The following is a 21,432-nucleotide window of genomic DNA, read 5'->3' on the forward strand; positions in this document are numbered from 1 at the left end:
TTGTTTTCTCTCCTGCTTTCTTATATGTCTGGGTGACTGCAATAGTTTTGGTGGCAAACACTATTTCGGCCATTTACTATTGGCCTCGCAGTGTGACTGGCATGCAGGGGACGAGGCTCAAGCTTGTCCCCATGGCTCCATGCAGGAACGTGCCATTTTCAGATGCTATTTTTCAATAGGATCTGAATGACTGATGTTGCTGAAGGGAGGGATGGGGACTGGAAAAGCTGAAGCTCCCGTCAGGCTTTTGGGACTCAACAAACAGCACTGACAACGAGCGCCGTTGCGTTGTGAGAGGCTGGAGTACACGGTGAGCATCCTCAAGAGGTCTGAGCTGTGCCTGCCATGGCCAAGGTGGAGATGGCACCTTTGCAACAGCAGCTCACAGCCCTGTATGCTGACAGAACAGTGACACTGACTTGTTCTCTCCTGCTGCAAAGCCCATTGCAGGCGGGGATGAGGAAGCCAAGCTGGGGCTGGTGATGGGACACAGGCTTGGCTAGGTCCTCTGCTCACAAGGGCTTTGCTGGCAGAGCAGGGTTTTCTTTCACCTTCCAAGCTAAAGCAGATTGGATGTAACATGGTTATTAAGATAAGAGAGGCCATTTGTCAGTGCTGGGGCCTGTTTGGAATAAAGCTGCTTTAATGTTGCTGCCTGCTGTGAGGAAGTGCTGAGGGAGAAGGGCAGAGAACTCCTTTTTCTGGGGTTGCGGATGGTTTCTAGGGTTTTAAGTTGGAAATTGGGGGTGGGTTATTGGTGATAACCAAGGCAAGGGCTGCAGAGAGGCTGGCTAGCGATTAGGGGACAGCAGCTGCATTTGAGTGCAGCTATGGCCATGCAGACCCTTTAGGCCAAAGTACAGCTGCAAGCTTCAAGCTACATTTGATAGCATCTGTGAGGGTGGTGAAGCTGTGGCTGCCCCATCCCTGGCAGTGCTCAAGGCCAGGTTGGACACAGGGGCTTGGAGCAAGCTGCTCTAGTGGAAGGGGTCCCTGCCTGTGGCCAGGGTTGGGACTGGATGATCTATAAGGTTCCTTCTCATTCAAACCAGTCTGGGGTTCTATGACCTGGTGAAGGGGGCAAGCTCTCTCTTTTCCTATGTGGTCAGCTTTGTAAGCCTGCAAGTTCAGGGCAAGGATCGGTGCCATGCGGAGAGCTCTGGTCCCAAGGGTCTGGCTGCTCGGTTCCCAAAATAAGCTCTGAGAACCGCGTGTGAGAGCTTTCCTCTTCCTCCTGCTGTTGCCAGCAGAGTGAGCTTAAGGGGATGGAGCAGGCTTGGGAAGTGAGTTCTGCTCCCTCCTGGCTGCAGCTCTCTGCCAGCGGGTCTCTGCTGCTATGGCAAAGCACAAGGCTGTCACTTTGGCATGATGGGCTGGGAAAGAGGGAGGTGAAGCAGTGCTGTGCTGTGGCCAGATGGGCTGCTTCACGGGCTCAGGGTAGGGCTGTTAAAAGCAGTTCAAAGTAACTTGGTGCAGCTTTCTCATGGAGGAAACTGAGCCGGGCTGTCTTGCACTGGGATGTCACTAAAACCCCAGTAAGAAGAAATGCTTCCCTCTGAATTGTTTGATCTTAGCACTGCTTTGCAGGCAGGGTCATCCCAGTGCCGTTTGTGCAAGGCTGTGACAGGGATGAGCTGTGTGAGCCAGGGACCAGCTCGCAAGGCAAGGGGAGTAGATGCATTGGGTACCGCTCCTGGAGATCCGCTTTAGGAGATGAAGGCTGCTCTTCCATATCAGGGCTAAGATGACATTATATCTCTCCCTTCTGCTCAGAAGGTTTTATTCTAACACATTCTTGGCACAGCACAGCAGAACCAGCAATATTTCTATGAATTCTATTAAGCTTGCTTCCATAATGGGAGGCAGCAATCTGCTCTCTAGCATCCTTCCGCCCCCCTTCTCCCTAGGACTAAACCTGAACTGCATCCAGGAGTTTTAAATCAAGTTTGCTGGCGGCAACTTCAGTGTCTTTGCCTTTCCCAAAGGCTCTTTGAGAAGCTGAAAGTGCTTCAGGTTCGTTGTCCAGTGAGGGTTTTCTGCTGTGCTGCATCTCTGGTCCCAGTGCCTGTTGGGTGCAGCATCTTTAAAGCTGCCCAAGGTGCTGGCTCTGTCCACCCTGCTCCTGGGTGATGGCTGCTCCCCTCCCCGAGGCCAGGGGAGATGGTGTTGCTGTTGCCTGATGTCCAATCCCATGTGCAATGAATCTACAGTCTCCCAGGGTTGAAAGGACACGAGGGAAAACCCTTCTCTTGCTGTGCTGGGGCTGGTGCTGGCTGCGGTAATGGGGCTCATCCATCAGTCTTGCGTGCCACGTTCAGCATTCCCTGTGGATCCAGGACCCACCAGTCATGCAAGTGCCCCCGGGGTGCGTTTTGGTGCCAAGCAGCCATAGCATGGGATGTACAGGGTGGGAAGAAGGGACTCAGTGTTAGGACTCAGGATGAGCCTTGGAAGCTTAGCAAGACCGGGGCTTTTGATGCAGCAGGCACAAGGGCTGCCCTGTGCTGAGGCCAGGCTCTTGTTGCTGTTGCTGCAGCAGGAGGCTGACCCTGCAGCCCAGCGTGGGGGGAAAATGGGGTTGTTTTCTCTAGGGGGGAACCAGCCCTGGGGAGAGGCAAAGGCAGCAAGCGCCAGGGATCCCACAGGGTGGCAGGGTCAGGATGGAAGCACATGGTAAAACCAAAAGGCCACCCATGGCTGTGACAGCAGGGATGTCCCCTTCCTCCCGGGCTCCATCCCTGTCCCAGTGCCCTCAAAGCTGTGAACAGCTTCACTAAAGTTTATCTTTATAAAATTTATTTGGATATTTTTATTTGTACATTTTATTATATTTATATATATATATATATAATTTATATGTTTATTTATATATAAATATACATATAAATTTTATATATAAAATTTGAATAAAACCTAAAATCCTGGGTTTGGATGGACCAGGGGCTCCTACTGCAGCAAGCCCTGCTTCCAGCCCTCTCTGTAGTCACAACAGGGGGCAAAAGGTAGGATTTAACTATCTGCTGCTCTTGGGCACGGTGCAGATGCTTCTGCTTGAACTGGGGATAGTTCAGGACCAACATCGTATTTAATGGGCTTATAAAAGCAGGGGAACCAGGTCTTGATGGAGGCTGAGCTCGCCTGGTGCTGCAGCTCTGACTCCTGTTTGGTGGGGGAAGCACTTGGGCCATGGAATGGGTTTTGTTTCCTTTCCTATTTGTATTTAAAGTTAGCTGTATAATTCTATATATAATCAGCTAGCGCTGATCTGGTTTCAAAGTCAGCTATAACTTAAGAAAGCAAAGCAAGCCTCTGTTCAGAAAACATAACTTTATTATTAGTTGCAATATACATTGTATTCCTTTAAGAATCCTAAACTTGTATATGTTTTTTTTTTCCCATTGAAAATACATGTGTATGTATATATGTTTTTATATATGTATATATATATAAATGTAATTTATTGAACTGGAACACGATGGGACAAGAGAGACAAGCTCAGAAATCACTTGGCAAAGTAAATGCCATCTCCGTGGGTCTGTGCTGGATGTGCTAAGGTCAGTGGTATAAAAAGAGCAGGCCAGATAGAAAGAGTGATGGGTTTGGGCCGTGGGGAAGGGTCCCAGTGCTGCAGAGGTGATATGTACAGTAGTTAACGTTGCTATTGCTCAGTCGTGGGTGCCACCTCTTCCCAAAGGCGGGCGGGTCCGCACAGCATCATTCATAAGGCCGGCTGTGCTCCCTGCAGATGGTCCCTGCCCTTGGGAACAGGGAGTGCGGTTCCCTTGGCAGCAGCTCTGCTCCGTGCTAATCTGGTCAGAGAAGGAGGAATCCCTCCGGGGCACGGGGAAACCAAAGAGGGTCAATATAAAGTGGCTTCTATGCAGGGGAAGGGGCCAGCAACAGCAGTGAGAGCTGCCTCCGGGTGGGTTTCCCTGTGCTAAGGTCCTCAGTAGCTAACTCTTCAGCTGAGGGTGGCACCAGCCCCTGCTGTGCCTTGGGGCTGGTTTGGGCTTTTCTTTGCTGTTCTTTCAGCTTTTTGCTTGTTAACCCCGTTTCCAAAGAGCTTCCCCGGCCCCACGCCACGGCTGAGCTCAGCTGGGCAGAGGGAGAAGCCTTCCCCACATCAACCTCATCGGTTTCCTTCCGTGTCTCCTGTACGCGTCCGAGCTGCGGATGCTTCCCGGCTGAGAGGACACGTCTGAGCAAGGCACTGACCGCCGGCTCCCCTCTGCCTGAAGCCAGGTTGGAGGGAGCAGACGGGCTCTGACCTTCCTGTGGAGGGTCGCTGCCTTACAAAGTGCTCGTCGGCTCGGAAGGGATGTGGAGAGCGTGGGCACTGATTTTTCTCCTCCCGACTTCCCCTGGTAAAGTGCTTTCAGGAATCCCATCCTCATCCTGCTGCTACCCATGCAGCGCCTGGCACAGCCGGATCCTGCCTGCTTGGTTCCCTTTCCAGCTGAAGGAGCAGGTGAGGTTTATCACCACTTTATCACCGCTGCAGCGCTCCTCTTCCTGCCGCCTTTCCCCAGCAGCATCTGGCAAGGAGGGATCTTGCCCAGGGAAAAGAAGGTGCATCAAGCCAGGCTGCTGGAGGATGCGGAGCAGGGGACCTGCATCGCCTCCTGCCCACAGCCAGTGTCACCAGTGGCCGGGGAGAGCAGCTGATTGCACTGGAATCATATTGAACCAAAAGCTGGTGTTTCGGGGGGAATTACAGCTCATTTCTTTCTTTAGAGACAAGGAAATACAAATAGGAAAGTGCCTGGATCAATCTCTATAAAGAACTTTCCTTAGGGCAATTCCAAGGACATAACCTGCATCCACACATCCTTCATCCATCCACGCTGCTGGGACCGAGCCCTGACTCTGACTGTTACTGCACAGACGTCCCTTTCCTGACTCTATCCACAACTGGGCTTAAAGGGGATAAAAGGTGGGTGATGCCCTGACACTGTCGCAGGTGGGATCCAGCCCGGGGGATGCAGCTCAGGACACAATGACGGATCCAGGCTGCCAGGGAAGGCAACGAGGGGCTTGTTTGTCACTGGGGGATGCCCCAGTCTCATAGTGCAACATTCACAGGCATTTTCTTCTTGCAGAACTGGAGGGAGAGGCACAGGTTAAACCCTTTCCCTTTGGCCAGTACCAAGAAGTGTATTCATAGTTAGGGCCATCACCCTGGACAAACTGGCCAGCACAGTCACACTGTGATCACTGTGCAGTTTGTGCTGTATCTGCTCCATAAACTTCACCCTGCTGTGACCAGAGACACAGGCAGCTCTAGGATTTGGCTTCTCTGCACCCCTGGACCAGTCCACAAGCTCCTCTATGGCAGCTCATACACCAATGTCCCCGGATGCCCCCAGTGCAGCAAGGCAGATGTTGGATGGATGCTCTATGCTCTGCCTCCAGCTCCCCACCTTACTGAAGGGCTCAGTGATCCGCCCCAGAGGGGATTATGCTGCTCAGGAGGAGATGGGGATGCGCTTGGATGGGATCTCTGCTCCTGCTGTGGAGCTCCTGCTAAACCAGTGGACCATGAGGACACCCACTGCTAATCCCTACCCACCAGCTGCTCTGCACTTCCCTCCAGCATTACTTTCAGGACATTTTCCAACTGATGAAGGAAAACAACAGATTATGACTGTGAAGTTATGGTGAAAGGACTGGGTCCTGGTAGGACAACATTATTCCTTGCCAAGAGAAAGAACAATTAACTTCTGCTTTAGACTCTCCTCTCATTCCTTCCCAGCTCTATATACGTCATATATTATATTACTCTATTCTCTCATAACTTTGACTTTGCTCTTTCAGTTTCAGTAGCACAAGTGATTAATTCCAAAGGAAAAGGGAAAAAATAAGGGAAAATGGGAGAAAAAGCAGCCCCATGAAATATTTACAGAGTAGTTCATTGTGCAGAGGAGACGAGGTTTGGCATGGGGAAAAGCCTGGGTTTTGAATGTGCCAAGTGGGGTTGATCCCACATTCCTCCTCTCCCCTCTGGGATCCTGCCCTGATCATTAAAACTAAAGAGCTGTTCAATGCCTTTCCCCAGTGCAAACTTGCAGAGGACGTGCAGGGCGGTGAGGAGGCTGCCTCTGGGCTCCCGGTAAAGGCAGCATCCAAAGGGTTCTAACCTTGGAAAGCAGCCTTTCACATCAGCTCCCACTCCAGCCTCTCCTCGTGACCCAGCACTCTGGGTGCTGCTCTTCTCTCAAGGACCATGGCTTTTAAGGTACTGGATGGTGGGGATGGGGAAGGGACTTAATGCACCTGGAATCAAACCATGAAGTGGAAGGTGGCGACTTCTTTAACATAGCAAAAGTTATTGCAGTATAAATGCACCCCTGTCACCCAGCGCAAGCAGAGAAGGGGAAGCGGTGGGGGAAGGTTGGTGGGTGAGGAGCACTTCCATAGTCACTCAACCTGGGGAAAGCATCCATTCTCCTCCAGATTAGGCCCATGGCCATTTACATCAGCAGATGGTGCTCCACCCTGTGCCTCTCCCCCCACCCTCCCTTAGCTGTGCATGATAGAGCATCCCAAGAGTCCCTCCACTGTAGGTCTTCCGGAGAGAGACTTCTATTAAGCCAAGCATCTGCTCCCAGAAAACCCCAGTGAGAGCTGCAAACCCCACTGCTCTCAGGCCTGGCTGGCTTCCCCAGCGCCCGAGACCTTCTGGCTAATCCATGTTAGTATTTCTGTGAAGACAGAGGTAGAGACCTCGGGCAGCTCTTTGTGGAGGGCATGGTAGGCTTCCTCATAGACCTGCAACAGGGAGAGAGCAGGGATGAGCACAGGCAAAAGTCATCTGCATGAGCAAACCAGCCTTAGCTCCCCTCCCATCAGCACCCACAGGTCCAGCACGTCTTGCCCACACCTCGGCAGGGTTTTCTCCCAGGTGGAGCAGGTTATGGAATGAAGAGATGCTGCTGGTGGCACAGGAAAGCATCAGCATTGCCGCTCGCCATCCGTGTGTTACCCAGCACCCTGCTGCCCTTTAGCTGCACATCCCAGCCCCATCCATTTCTTGCTTCTTATCCCACTAAGGAGGAGGAAATCCTTATCATGCCCTTGGATTTAAAGGACAATGGGGATGTTCCCATCATGCCTTGTGTGATTTCACTCTTTTCATGTCCAGACTGTCCAGTTACTTTTCCAATGACAAAAGCCTGCCCCTGGTCTCCCTGTCTCTCTTTCAGACTCATTCATGTGCTAACAATTGGTTAATCAGACATGGCTCTTTTGAGCAGATGTGAAGTGCCTTTCGCTGTGCAGCCTTGGAAGGGCCCCTGTACCTTTACACGCTGGAGCACAAGGTAAGGTTGGTGCTCGCACAGTTGCCATTGCTCAGAAGAGCTTTTGGGGTCAGCACTTTACCCGCCTATGAGCCTGGCTCTATTTGTACACCAAGATGCCTCATGGCCAAGGCACAATCACTGCTGGGTCAGGTCTTGGGGTCACAGCCTGGCTGTGGCTGATGGAAGGTGCCCAGGAAGGGCTGTATTTGGGCTCGGCAGTGCATCAGCCCTGCTTTGCCTCCAGGCTCCCTGCCCCTCACTGCCATGCCAGTACCCTAAAACCCAAGAAACCCATCTGACCTTGAGCGTTTTGTCCTGACTTTGCACTGTTTCCATCAGGAAATAGGACCCTTTGATGTCGCAGAGCTTGTCGGAAGAGCCGTGTAGCACCAGGATGGGCAAAGTCAGCTTGGGCAGAGCTCGCTCGATTCTGGCAATGGCATTCATCAGCTGGATGACGAAGGAGACCTTCATGCCACCGTGGTAGACCAAGGGATCAGATGTGTAGGACTCCATCTGGCAGTGACAGAAAGGTAAGTTGAGGTTGGCAATACTTCATGCAGGGAAGACAAAGCCTGGAGGTGAGGAGGCTCTTTCCTGCACTTGGACAGGCATTTCCTGCTCTGTCAGGACATCCTGCCATCAAAGTGAAGGTCAGGGTCTTACTGTGGCCACCCAGAGCTGCTCACACCATCTGGCTAGCGCCTTGCTGTGTGTTTCTCTCTTCCATCACTGGAAAGCATTCAAGCCAAAGCCCTTTCTGCAGGCAAGCAATCGGTGTCATAGACCGTCCCCACGGGGGCATCTGCTGTGTTTTAACCCTCTGCCATGTCCTTCTGTCACTCAAACATGACATCTCTCCTGCAGAGGGTTCTTGGTACCTGATAAACTGATGTTCTCCAGGTCCTCATCCTGGATCGTGACTACAGATCCTGACACATCTGCCTGCCAAGGGCTCTTGTGCTGAGGGGTCCCCTCCGGGTACCGCGGCCGGTGTTGATGGACAAGGCGGTGGGCAACAAAGCAGCCCGCAAGCAGCTCGGCCCCGCTGTGCAGGGCAGGACTGGGAGCCGCAGGAACAGGCAGTTCCGCCGCGGGCAGAGCACGGTGAATGTTTGTACACTGCTCGGGGCCGGCCCACACAGGCGCTGCCAGCACGCTCCAATGCGGGGCTGGCGCTGGCACAGCTCTCCCGGCCCTGGCAGATGTGTATGGAAATGCCGGTTATTTATAGGAGAGCCGGAGCCGGCTCCTCCCTCCTGCCCCGCAGCACATTGAGGCTCTCTTGCTGCATGTGCCTGGCCCAGTGGGACCACGGGAGGGAGGGGACCCGTGAGGACACCCCAGGGACAGGTAGCACAGCACAAACATGCGCACCATCACCTGTCTGGGCCCACCGAGAAGCCGGAAAGGCTTTGGGGTGCATCCTGCATCCACCTCCCTGTGAGATGAGTGGCAGGGCGGCAGAAGGACAGGTAGGGACAGTGACAGGACAAGGGGGAATGGCTTTAATGGCAAACACTTTTGTGCACATGATGGGAGGGAGAAAATAATAACCCAGTGTCGACCTGGATGGATCAAGACTGACGGGGAGTGTTCCGTTGCTAGTGGATGAACAGGAATCCTTGTCAGTGTTGATGGACATGGGGCAACTGCAAAGCAGCAGCTTGCCGGGGAAAGAGGGAATGATAGGGAATGGGGTTTGTATCCTGCAAGCTATGAACTACAGTGAAGGCTCTGCAGGGGTTATCACAACAGCCTCTCTTTCTGAGACAGAAGCAATCATCAGGGCTCCTCCCGCATTACATTCCCCTGCTTAGGGTCTGCATCTTCCCTTTGCATTTCGCAGAGCAATAAACTCATTGTCAAGTAATTGCAGCCTCATCCTAAGGGGTTCCCATCCCTGTGATGTTATTCCTCCTTGGAATAACAGGACTGGGGTTTAAAGGTTGCTTCTTGCTCCCTTTGTGTCTCTTGCTACAGCAAGCCGATCAAACAAACGTCTCCATAGCATCCCGTGCTTCAGTCCCTACAGCCCGAGGACAGCCTGCTGGGAGCACAAATTCATCAGGAAATTCTTGGATGATGTCCCAAAAAATATTTCTAGAGAATAGAAAGTTGGTCTGGCAGGAGGATGCGCCTGACACATAAATAATGGATGTTCCCAGCACATGGTGTGCTTTGAAGCTGCGCATCTTGAGGCCAGGAGGAGGGTGGGGGGTGTGTTGAAGGCAGCCAGAGGACTGAGATGCTGCGATGTCCTCAGAAATACCTGGAGCCCCAAACCCTTGTGTTTGAAGATGGTCAGGACAGTGCTTTACATCACAACCCACGCTGCTGTCAGCCATGTATACACTTGTAGGTGTGGAGGCAGCACAGCAAGGGGGGTTTGGTGTCTCATTTTGAAGGCTGCTCTGTTATAAGCAGCCTCTAATGAAGCAGACCTATGTTTTTATCCACTGCAAAAGGCTTTCCTTGCTCTGTGGGAAGTGCAGAGGGAAAACAATGCTCAAAGGAAGCTCTTGAGACTTGGAGCATCACAGAGCAGAGGAAGCAGCAGCAAATATTTAGATAGGAAGACAACACAACAGCATGTACTATAAACTGGCCAGTGGTTGCTGTGGTGATTCCTAACATCACCCCAACATGTCCTAGCTCCTGGAAGAGCTGGGGTTTGCCACTGCAGTGAGCGGTGCTGGTGCAGCAGAGGCAAACCTGTCTCCCATGTGCTTTAAACCACAACCATAGCACAGATTGCTGTTATGTCTTGTACCCAGGGTGGGTGCAAGGCAAACTGAAGGATAGAATAGTGATCGCCACAGTTTTCTCCTGTGTGCAATCAGTGCCACTGACTTCAGAGATGTTTCACCTTGCTGCACCAGCATAGATTTTGCCTTCATGCGTTAGTAAAACACTTGTTGGTTTGGGGTGGTTTTGGACAAGACACCAACCATGCAGAGACTTTCAATGGCATTAAGGTTCTCACCTCCTTCTTGTTGCGGGATATTGCATTTGGATCTATCGATCCCAGGGACAGGTTTGGGAGAACCAAGTTGAGCACTTTCGCTGCAAAAACCTGTGGGAGAGGAAAGCAAAGCAGTTCAAGGGCTTGTGAGAGCAAGAGGGGGTAATGGAGAGGGTGAGGCTCTGGGCTCATGGGAGGTGAAATAGCTGAGAAATGGCAACTGACCCTGGAAAAAGATCTGCCCTACGCTTAAAGCATCTTAAAGAGAAAGTGTCTGAACTGCCCTCAGCCTCTGCACACATGCAGCATCACAACTTCATTGTGCTTTGCCTTCTTCTCTTTCTCAAGTTAACTTCTCCAAGGCCTCAGTTAAGCACTTTGATAGGAAAAAGCCATTTCCAGCCCTCAGAAGGGCTGGGATTTGTTGATTTATTGCCCTTTCCTCGCTGCCCCAGCTCTGATTTCAGGCTGCGGCGCATAAGTGATGCTTGGTGTGATTTGCAGTAGTTGCCTAGGCTGCGGTCTTCTTGATAAGCATATTCACTGGGGAGCCTGTAAATAAACAGCAGCAAAATGTGCCTGCATTGGCTAAGGAAATCCAGGGCTCGCTTGTCTCCTGGGAACGCAGCAAAAGCCTTCGGCAGGCTGGGAACCACTAGCTAGAAGAAAGGGTAAAGCCTTTTGTTTCAATAGCACTACAAGCACATTGCTACCAGGTTCTGCTCTGATCCTTGAATGCTGTCTTTAATGAAGTGATCAGCACTTAAGTCATAAAATACACCATTAGTGTTTGTTGGTCTGTTTTATGGCCCTCCCAGTTCCCAGCTACCGCTTGCAGGGAGGCTGTCACACATGGTCTCTGCTTCTGCTGATGCGCAATCACTTCTGGAGCAGTCCCTGACATTGCAGATCCCAGATGAGAGATGACAGAGTAATTATGATATTAAAGGAATAAAGCAAGGTTGAAGTCAAAGTCACTGGGGAGTGAAAAGCAATAAAGGCTCACAAGGAGGTTCGGGAACACGTGCCCCTTGACTGGATGTGGAACTTCAAGGTGACTTCATGACTTTTTGTGTTAGTTTAACTGATGGTACACGATGCACAGTGTAGACACTTTTCTTCCACATCTCAATGAAAAAGGAGGAAGCAGCAAGATCTCTCTCCAATTGGATTTGCAACTGGATGTTTCTATCCAGACACACGGCACCGATGAGGCTGCAAAGAGCAGAATCTGATCTTCCTGCACATAGGCTGGGCTGGTGGGGCAGAGGGAAGGTGTTTCTCAGGCAGACTGAAGGATTCAGTGTTGATCTGGCTGCTGTCGTTGTTGCCTTGAGCCCTCATTTGTTTAGGCCAAGGTAAATTCTTGCTCAGCTGGAAACTTCCCCAGCAAAGGGATGAATACAACGGTCCTTGGGAAGCTGCCCAGGGCCGAGGATCGTACTGGTTCCAAGGGAAAACCAAAGCCTTTGTGCCTCAGAGGAACAAACAGCAGTGAAGTGGGGTTTGGCTTTCAGAGGAAGAAACAGCACACAAGTGTTTTACGTGATCTATGGGAAAACAGGGCTTGCACAGGAATACCCTGCCTGTCTCACGCCTTCCTCTTGCAAACACCTTTGCAACGCCAGGACTGATTCAAGCTAAATTTGACAGAGCAGGGATATTATAAAGATGAGTTAATTTTGTATCGGTTTCGAGGTGCAGCAATGGATTTGAAAGAGAAAGCAGCTCAGCGTGCACTTGTATTGCTGTGTGCAAGAAACTCTTTAGGAGAGAGACCGTATGCGCACCTCAGAAGTCCTTCAGTTAGAGACTGGGATTTCCCACACTGACACAAAGCAACAATCTGGTGCAGTAATACCAGTTCCCAGAGAACTGGTGAGTCCTTATTTCAGGAAGGGTTTAGCATCTTCGTCTAGAAGAAGGAAAATCTTTCCCTATTTTCCTTGTCTTGACCAGAAGCAGAGGGTAAATCTCTGTGAATCACTCAGGTTTGGACCCTCCTTTTTTATTCTTGATATTTATTCTTCCTTTTCCAAAGTAAGGAATAACAGGGGCACTTATGGAACCCTTATGCTGGGTCAGGTATAGCCTCACCTGTGAAGAGTCAGCTCCCAGCCTCCTAAAATGCTGGTGCTCTGACTCCTATTTAAATGAGTTTTCCCAGATAGGGTGGCTTCAGGATTCACTTTTCCCCTCTGGAAAGTAGGTGGGACTGAGGGGGAGGCACTCAGAAGGGAAGTATTGATCAGCATCCAGGTGGTGCAGATCTCATCTGGGCTTTCCTTTTTAAAGCTAGGGGTCTGAAAGCCTTTCCTTCAGTGGAGGAGGGAGGTGGCTCAAAAGCACCTTTTGGTGCTTGTAGTGATGCGTGAGGTCAGTTGATGGCGACAGCAGAAGGTGTGACAGGATTATACTGAGGCAATCTGTTCCTTTCACTCCAAAGGGGGAAAAACAAAGTAGGAGAAATAGTTTAGAAGTAGATAAAAACAAGAGGGAGAAGAGTCAAAGGAGAAAGGATAAAGGAATGAGATGCCTGTCCTTCCTGCTGGCTTAACTGGTCCTTCCCTTCGCTTCCAGCTCCTTTTAGGAATGTTGTTTATCCTTTTAAAGCTCCAGAAGGGAGGGGAGAGCTGAGGGTCAGCTCTCTGCAGAGCCCCCCTGGGGAAGGGCAAACCGGAGAGGGGGGAAGCCTCAACGCAAACCAGAGGAGATGGTCTGCACAAGAACCAGCTGCGGTACCAAGCCGAACGGGATGCTGCTGGGGCTGTGATGCTTTAGCTGGAAGCCTCCGTTGAGGCTCCAGAAGGATTGCTGGGATCCAAGAGCTTTAGTTTTGTTTCGAAAGTGGTCATCCCCCAAACACCAAAAATAACCTTGGCCTGACTTGCCTGTGTTGCGACTGTACCAGGCTCTGCATGAGTCAGGAAGAAAGCTGTAGGAGAGGAAGGGGAAGGATGGCACCGTGTGGGCTTCCGCAGGGTGTGGTGAAGAAAGCACAGGCTGCTCCCACCTCCCGAGGCAGCATCCCTACCCCACTCGCTCTTAAGTAAGTTGCTCTTATTTCTGCACAGGTTCAGGATTCACTTCCCCTCTGCAAAGCAAGTGGGGGAAGCACTCGGAAGTGACTGGCATCCAGGAGGAGCAGAGCTCTGGCATTTTAAGGCTAGAGGTCTCAATGTGTTTCCTCCAGCGGAAGAGCGAGGTGACCACGTGCAACACGGGTTTGCTCTTACCTTGATGGGAGTGGCGACTTCTGGGCTGGCTACCACTAAAGGAGAGATTAACAGCATGCCTGAAAACTCAGTGGGTCTCTCGCTGACTGTCAGGATGGAGATGGCTCCCCCCTGCAATGCAAAGGAACAGCCCACAGCTCAATACAGGTGTCAACACCTTTGTACAGTAATGCTGGTGCTGGAAGGGGTTTAGTCCAAACAAGCAAATTCTTTCTGCCCAGTGAGAGCGCATGGTGGTCAGTGAGGAAGGCTGCAGGAGTAAGGGCATTGGGGTATCTGGGTTTTATGGGGGAGAAGAGACCTGGTTTCTGTTCCCATGCTATAAACCCTTCCATCACACTGAACTCAACTCTCTATGCAATGTCCATCAGCTCCATAGGATGCCTTGTGTCCTCCTCAGTGAAAAGGACTGAGAAGAAATGTCTCAAGTGGTCGTTCAGGTGAGACTTAAAAAGTTGAGGCTCTATCAGTGTGATAGACTGGTGTTGCAGTGGGATGATGCTGTGGAGCCGGGCTCGTGCCATGCTTGTGTCTCTGGTAACCTGGGCAACAGCAAAGCCACCCCAAAATCCTCCCTAATCACTGCTAGTTCAGTGTTCTCCTCCTCATTATTCCCAGCCCCACAGCGCTGTGCTCAGTGAGCACGCATCCCCTGGTTCAGAGCTGAACACGGGCCAGGCTGAGCCCCCCTGCACAAGGACAGGGCTGATGGGGATGGACAGGACCTGGCTTGCTTCCTCAGGGAAGTCTGCAGAGGATTAGTTGCCAAGGGGAATGTTTGGTGAACTTCCACCCTGCCGGAGAACCAGGGGCTTGTTAACTGCAGTGGCAGCGTGAAGCATCCCAAAGACCTCGCTGGGAAATCAGCTCCTTGTTAGCGCGGCTTTGGAGCACCTGGGAGCATGCCATGCCTTCTTATGGAAGAACACTTGTTTATCTGAGCATGGGCTGAATCCCAAAGTACTCATTCGTTTTCTTCTCCTTTGGGAAGGCAGAGAGAGCAGATCAATGACATCAGTGGGAATACTGCTGCCTTGAATAAAGGGATTTGGCCCGTGCTGTCAGAACCAGACTTGAGATCTGTTCACCAAATCAGTGCCTTTGTTTTTGCAGCCCTAATCCCTCGTACATTTCCCTCTTAGCTTGTTGAATAGAATGAGGCTACAGGGTATTTTCGTGTTTCATCCCCTCGCTGCTCACAGAGCTTTGGAAGGCTTAACCTCCTGGTTACTGGGGAAAATGAAAGGAGAAGCCTAATGCTGCAGGGATGTGGTGGGACTTAGCATATACCCTGTGTGAATGAAAGGTCCTATTAAATGTTAGACCCATTGTTGCAAACGGCACTAATTAGGACCATGATCCGGGCAGAAAAGTTAAGGATTGACTGTACTCCAGATGGATCTCATGGGGTAAGGCAAGCTGGCAAAGCAGGCAGTGAATGAAGCGGAAGGGAAGGTCGCTTGTGGCTTTGTTCTTCCTGCTGTGGGCTGAGTTCTTTACTTCCTGCCATCCACAAGAACACCCCCGTGCTATGGCACGTGTTCTGGTGCTGTGGGACGGATAGGGAATGGTGCTTACCATGGAGTGCCCCAGGATGAGAACGGGCAGCTCAGGGTGCTCCTTCTTCATGAGATCAATGTGCTGCAAGCTGTCCCTGATGAAGATGTGGAAATCTGAGACAACCATACGATCGCCCTCGCTCTGCCCATGGCCAACTGTAGGGGAAGAGAGCAGAGCACACATCTAAGTCATTCAAAGCAGCGGTTGCAGTAAGGGAGGGTTTTAACAGAATCATGCCTCTTGGACTGTGTCCTCACTTGACCTTCTCCTGCAGTCATCGCTCAACAGGAAGAGTGCTGCAGGAGTACAAAGGAAGCTGCACAGAGTGGTTTAAAAAGCACCATCCTGTCCATGGTCTGATGAAGAGAAATCTTAGATTCCCCTGTGTTCCTGCCTGCTCTTCCAAACTAAGAGTGAAGATCTAATCCCTTTGCACCCGTCAGGGTGAGGAGAGCAGAGGGGCTGTCTGGCCTTGCTGTAGAGGTGGTGGGTCACTGCATCCTGGGAAAGGGTTTTTTTTCCCCAGGGATCATAGCTGCTGGGGTCTGAGGGCTCACTGTACAGCAGTAACTGCTGTGCAGAGTCTTGGCAAGGCACAGAAATATTCCAAGCACTAGCTATGGAGCTATAAACTTCACGGGCCATGGACGCAGCCTTTTCCAGTGCCTGGGTGTGCAGGAGCTTTGCAGAGTCCTGCTTTTTCCTCCTGACACCCTGGAGCACTGCGTGGGCTGGAAACCTTCGCTGCTAGGAGGTGAAGTGCTCTCGGCAGAGAAGGACAAGGGACGGAGGCTGCAACAGCCTCCAGCAGTGGGTAAGTACCCAAACAAGAGCTAACGCAAACTGTGCCGCACCTGGGCACTGTGAGCTGGTTCTGTAGCTGGGTATTATCTTGTCTGATCAAAGGGAAGGGAAAGACTAAAACGGGAGCTGGTGAGTTGCTATGGGAACAGTGGCATCCCTGGCAGAGCAGGAGCCAGCATCGCCACCAACACAGTCCCAGGCAATTTTGAGCTTGCAAGGGCTTGAAATGAATAACCACCCTGGGGAAGCAGTTTGCATGTTCACCTGAGCACACGTACATGCTGCTATCTACCACAAATAGGAGTCTTCCTTACAGACAGTCTCCTTGCTCGTTGTTGGTCCACGCAGGTTGTTAAGGAAAACTGGGAATGGGAAAACACATCCCATCCATACGGGATAGGGCATTAGGGAGTCTCAGACATCTCCCTCCTGCTGTGTGTCTCCCTAGGCCTTCTCCAGTGGGCCCTTAGGCACACTTAAAGGCACAAAGGGACAATGACGTGTCCAAGGATGTGAAGTGCCTGATAATTGTTCTCTTGCTGGATGGTACCCCCGCTAGTGAGCAGCAAAGAAAAATTGCCCACCCAGCCTGAAAGGTACAGATCTGCTGGCAATATCGTGACAGAAGAAATCCGTGTGTCTGAACTTGATTTTCCTGTAAGCCAGGCAAAGAAAAGCACCCTGCAAACCAGGCAGAACGGCTAATAAAAAGCTGGACTAAAGACACTCCATCTAAGAAACACTGAGCCACAGACTTGTCCTTCTTTTGTCCTGCCAGGTGCTCTTCAGAGGTGGGAACACTGCAATCAGTCATGTTGGCTGCCAGGTAAACCCAGAGATGTCATGCTGTCTTATAAATGACGCGGTACTGGTTCTGCTTTCCATGCATACACCCCAATCCCTGCCAAAATGTGATCCAGCAAGTGGATCTGCCATGGCTCAGTGACCAGAAACAAATCAAAGAGCCAATTCAGATGCAAACTGTAATAGTCTAAGAAGCTATGTATGTGCTAGTGGGTCTATTAACTTTAAACTGCTTTTTATTACAGATGGAAAGCGAGCCTTCCCTAACTTTTATACTATCCATTCCACTCATTTTGTGGACCTTAAATGTGTTGCATCCCCCTTATTTAAATCTCAAATCTAGCAGGTTAATATGAGTTAAAGAGCCCAGAGAGAGGAACATTCCTCTTTGCAAAGCTTTGCCCTTCCAATTCTTTTTCTCCGGTGATGCTTGCACTTGTTTCTAGTCTCTCTTCAGTGTCTGTGTGAGACAGCTGAGCAAGCAGAAATAGCAAACCAGGTCTGTGTAGGCCATGATTCCCTGCTGTGGAGCTGTGAGGCTCTGCTCTATTTTTGGATGAGACAGAGACAGCTCTAGGAAGCCTCCTTGGTCCTCAGCATGGAGCCAATCCCCCGCTCTTACCATATACCAGTGATACTGTTCATAGCAGCCAGAGGTTGTGGGAGCCAAGAAATACCTCTGCAATAGCTGGGACAAGCATCTCTCCTGGGGTTTTTATTAGTAACTTAATGAACACACCTTTTGACCCTGCTTTTAACTATTAAATCACTGTTTGCCACCCAGGTGGCTCATAGCGATGCTTGAGGAGCAGTTTGTCGGCGTGTGTGGTAAAGGAAGGCCCTGCATGTCTTTGCTGTGATGCTATCCCAGTCCCTTGCACAGGGTTAGCTGGCTGGCATTGCTAGGTTCAATTCTTTGTATTTGACTGTTTTTCTCTCTTCCCCTCCAAGAAACCAGAGAATTCTCCACCAGAGAACAAGTTTATTGCAAGTTTGGATCTCCAAGCTGAGAAAGCTTCAGGGTAAGGAACTAAGACCTCTTCAGTTAGATGAAAGATGTGCACAACCAAGCATCAATACAGTCGAGAATATTGACATGTTTTTCTCTTTTGCCTTTAGAGGTATTAAGAATGAAAGGTCGGGTTCAGCCTTGATGTAAAGCTATTTGCTTTGGGTTTTGCTGGGTATGACTCTGACATAGCGGTTCCACAGTGCCGGTGGTGAGGCAGTGGGTGCAAGAAGAGGGGAACTGCCTGCACCCAGGAACTGGAACTAACCACATCCAAAGGAGACAACAGAGAAGTGTCATGAGAACCACAGCTCTGTGAGTTCCTCATCACAACACTTCCCTTGGTTTCAACAGGGCAACGTGAGGTCACAATCATGAGACGCTCCTCTCTAAAGAGCTGTGGGTGCCAGCGCACGTCCACATGGCACACTTGGTTTCCTGTCTATGTGGCTTCACATCCAGCTTGCAGTTAGCTTAGGGATGTCTCGAGTCATTACGGCTGATGTCTGTATTTATGAGCCCTACTTGAACTCATCTGAGTAAGGTTTTTGCACTCATACAGCACCCAGCACCTCAGGGCAGCATCACAGACCCTGGTCCAAGGTAGTGCAAGCTCTAAAAGTAATAATGAACTCTAATCCCAGGCTGTAAGGCAGTGTAGCTTTGCAGAGGAGGCGATGGGAGAAAGCACAGAGATGGAGAATGTGGGCGAGACAATACACCAAGCACTACTAATGGGTTCATCCAGCAAATGTTGAGAGAAGCTTTGATTTTCTGCTTGGGTGTTTTCTTAAGGTTTAATGCAAAAAATATATTAACAAACTAGTAAACAGTTTGAATTGTACCAGTTCACTACTGCACCAACCCTGCTTGTCTGCTAATGAGTCAAGTACCCATCCTTCTCATCAAGTGAGCAAAGCTCATTCATTAAACATACTGGATTGCAAAGCTCTCAATGTTTAATTGCTTGTTTAACAAGCAGCACATCTAATCCACCATTCAGACCCACAAACAACTAAAACAACAGGAAGAAGCTTCAAAGCAGGACAGACAACATCTGGAGAAGTCAACAGCCTGTGCCTGCATTGTCAGTAGCAAAGCAAACGTTCCGCTCAGAACAAATACACACAGGAAGCACCTCTGAGTTCATCTGCACATTCCTACTCGACAAAGCGGCTTCCTTGCCCTGAGAACAGGCTTATCACAACAAGGGAGTGCTTTCTGCTTTTATTTTTCCTTTTTCCATTCCCAACCAAATCGAGTCTGATGCCTGGAGGCATTCAGCACTGTCTGCCCCACATTTAAGCACTCTTCATTTTGCATGGAGATGGAGAGCAAAGACAAGGCAGAGACATCTGAATGAGGAGAAGCAGCACGAGATGTCCCAGGACTTGCCATGCTGCCTTGACTGTAGTAAAGCTGACACCTAGGTCAGCTACTGTGCTGAATCAGCCTTCCCTGTGCACCACCTCTGTCTTCCTCTCCGACAGCTCTGGTTTCCATAGGAAGAAAAAGCATTGCTTAGGCTGGAAGGGAGCAGGTCCATGATCTGGACCACCAGGAGCCAGGACCATGTGGCACAGTGTGGAGTAAACCTGCTCTGCAGCATTGACAAGCTTTACACTGTGCATATTTGGTCTAAGGCTTTTCCAGGACTACTTCACATCAGCATTAGAACCTAAAAGGAGAGGGTACCCTCTCATCACTGCTTCCATCTTTATGTTCCTTGCGGATCTGAAACCCCATGCTTATCCTTAGTAACTTTTGACCACAATTCTCCACCTGGGTAGTCCTCAGCATCCTTTCCTTCATACCACCTATATAGATACAGGGAATATGCTGGGTTTTCCATGATAATAGGCACATTATAAACCCACTAGATATGGTACCCAAAGAAGTATCTTTCCACCCTTGGTGTTTTATCTGTGGAGCATGTAACTAAGAATTACAGGCAGATTCTGCCTCTCTCTTACCAAAAGGGAGTCGTACCCTGGACACAGAAGTCCGTCAGCTTCCCTCTTCCTCCCCAGGCTTAGGAAAATCATTTTCCTTTCGGCATTTGCTGGATAGCTTTTATTCACTTGCCTCACACAAAGGGTGCAGCAAACTGCAAGCCGCCTCCTCCCACATCGGAGGCACATTTGCAGAGCTCAGATATTTTTAGCATGGTGCATACACACACACACAGTTATATTGTTTGTTGTCTTGGTTAAGGGGGAAAAAAAAAAGGAACAGGCAATTTTCCACACTAAAATGCTTTGTGCCTTCTGCTGGGAGCAGGGAACGGGTCAGCTTGCTGGAGCCATCGGGAATCTTTTCTGTACTCCAAAGATGACAAACAAAACGACCTGGTGCATGTCACAGCAGTGGTTGAGTCTGCCCAACAAGGCAAACTGTTGTTGTCAATGTTAGCAGTCAATTCATGCCTAATGGATACAAGCGCGGTTCCTTTGGCTTTAGAAGCCTCGCCTGTTCCTTCTGCTGTTGCTGAATTTGGCTCTGATTTGCAGTTCCTTAAAAGTCTTCCTGGAACATCATGTTGCTCATGAAAACCATGCTGAAAAACCCCATCTGGGTGTGTTGCAAAATCACGAGTCCTTCGCAAGCTGCCTTTACAAACAGCAGCCACTGCGGCCAGAGCAGGAATGTAAGTGTCTCTTGGGACATGTAATGAAAGGGGATTAAGACAGTGTGAAAGCCTGCATATACCACAGTCACCTCCCACACTGTCTGGAGCTTTGTCATCCCTATCCACCAGGATGCTGTTTCATGGCTGGTAGGAGCTAAGCCCCATGACAGAGGAATACGGAGCCCAGTTCCTTTTCCACAAAGTCCATAGACAGCCGTATTCTCCTTTCTTCTTCAGCCCCTTCTGCAATGCCACCTCCCAAACCAGCCCTCAAGAATACTAAAGCAAAAGAGAGCTAAACGGAATGCCCTTCTCTGCGGGGCTGCTGGGATCAGGGGTTTGAACACACTGCACGGAGCTGGCATAGCTGGTTGAGCAGCCATTGAGCTCCTCTGCAAAAGACTTTCCTTTGGTGATGGGTGAAATGATTCCTATCTAATCTCTTTTCCCATGGGTTGAAAACCACAATATAAATGTAAGATATCTAATCAGTGAGGCACAACGTATGGTTCCTCTAAGGAGTCTTATAATCTGGCACTAAGTGATTATATTTAAGGCCCTAGAATAACTTTTCACTGTTATTCTTGCAGTGTTGCACTGAGATTTTGCCTTCTTTCATGAGGAGCAGATCATTTCCTACAGTATCATTGAGGTGACTTGGTTTAGCATCAAAGTAGCTTTTCAAAGACTTATTCTGCCATGACATTGAACCAGCACCAGTGCTTGGGTACTGCAGAAAAGATCGCATGGACTTTGCTGGAGTTAATCCAGGGTCTCCCGTGTTCACTTGACCTATTTGTTGCTGATCTTTTAAGAACAGAGAAGAGCTTCTTTTCTGCTCTCTGCTTACGACTTAAGACACCACTAATGTTAGCCAGAGTTTCACTGGGAGAGGAGAGCAGCCAAGGGCAATCTCCCTTCTCTTTTAATTTAGCTTTAAAATCATATACAATTTTCTTACCTTGTTTTAGTACCATAAAATCCCCCCAAAAGGGTGCAAACTTTACTTTTTCCCCTGACAAAACCAAGGTTGCAAATCCACTCGCATTAACTTCCTGGTCCAAGCTCCACCTTTAGAACAACTGAGGCACCAACTCAAGATGTCCAATTTTTCCATGGGACAG

General features: G+C 50.0%; 1 protein-coding gene across 4 annotated transcripts in view; it reads right to left on the bottom strand.

The window, feature by feature from the left end:
- Positions 1-5,528: 5,528 nt before the first annotated feature.
- MGLL (monoglyceride lipase) overlaps positions 5,529-21,432 on the bottom strand; it is an 84,009-nt gene continuing 68,105 nt past the window's right edge. For all 4 annotated transcript variants that reach the window (XM_057417519.1, XM_057417523.1, XM_057417522.1 and 1 more), the window contains 5 exons: positions 15,081-15,217; positions 13,503-13,613; positions 10,288-10,377; positions 7,602-7,817; positions 5,529-6,768 (listed from right to left, as the gene is read on the bottom strand). In XM_057417519.1, the coding sequence (XP_057273502.1) occupies positions 6,643-6,768; positions 7,602-7,817; positions 10,288-10,377; positions 13,503-13,613; positions 15,081-15,217 (680 nt within the window). In that variant the 3' untranslated portion in view covers positions 5,529-6,642. The remainder of the gene's footprint in view (positions 6,769-7,601; positions 7,818-10,287; positions 10,378-13,502; positions 13,614-15,080; positions 15,218-21,432) is intronic.

The sequence above is a fragment of the Pezoporus wallicus genome, unplaced genomic scaffold (assembly GCF_028554395.1).
Source record: "Pezoporus wallicus isolate ANWC-B61680 ecotype Strahan unplaced genomic scaffold, APGP_CSIRO_Pwel_v1 contig_8542, whole genome shotgun sequence".
NCBI lineage: Eukaryota > Metazoa > Chordata > Aves > Psittaciformes > Psittacidae > Pezoporus > Pezoporus wallicus.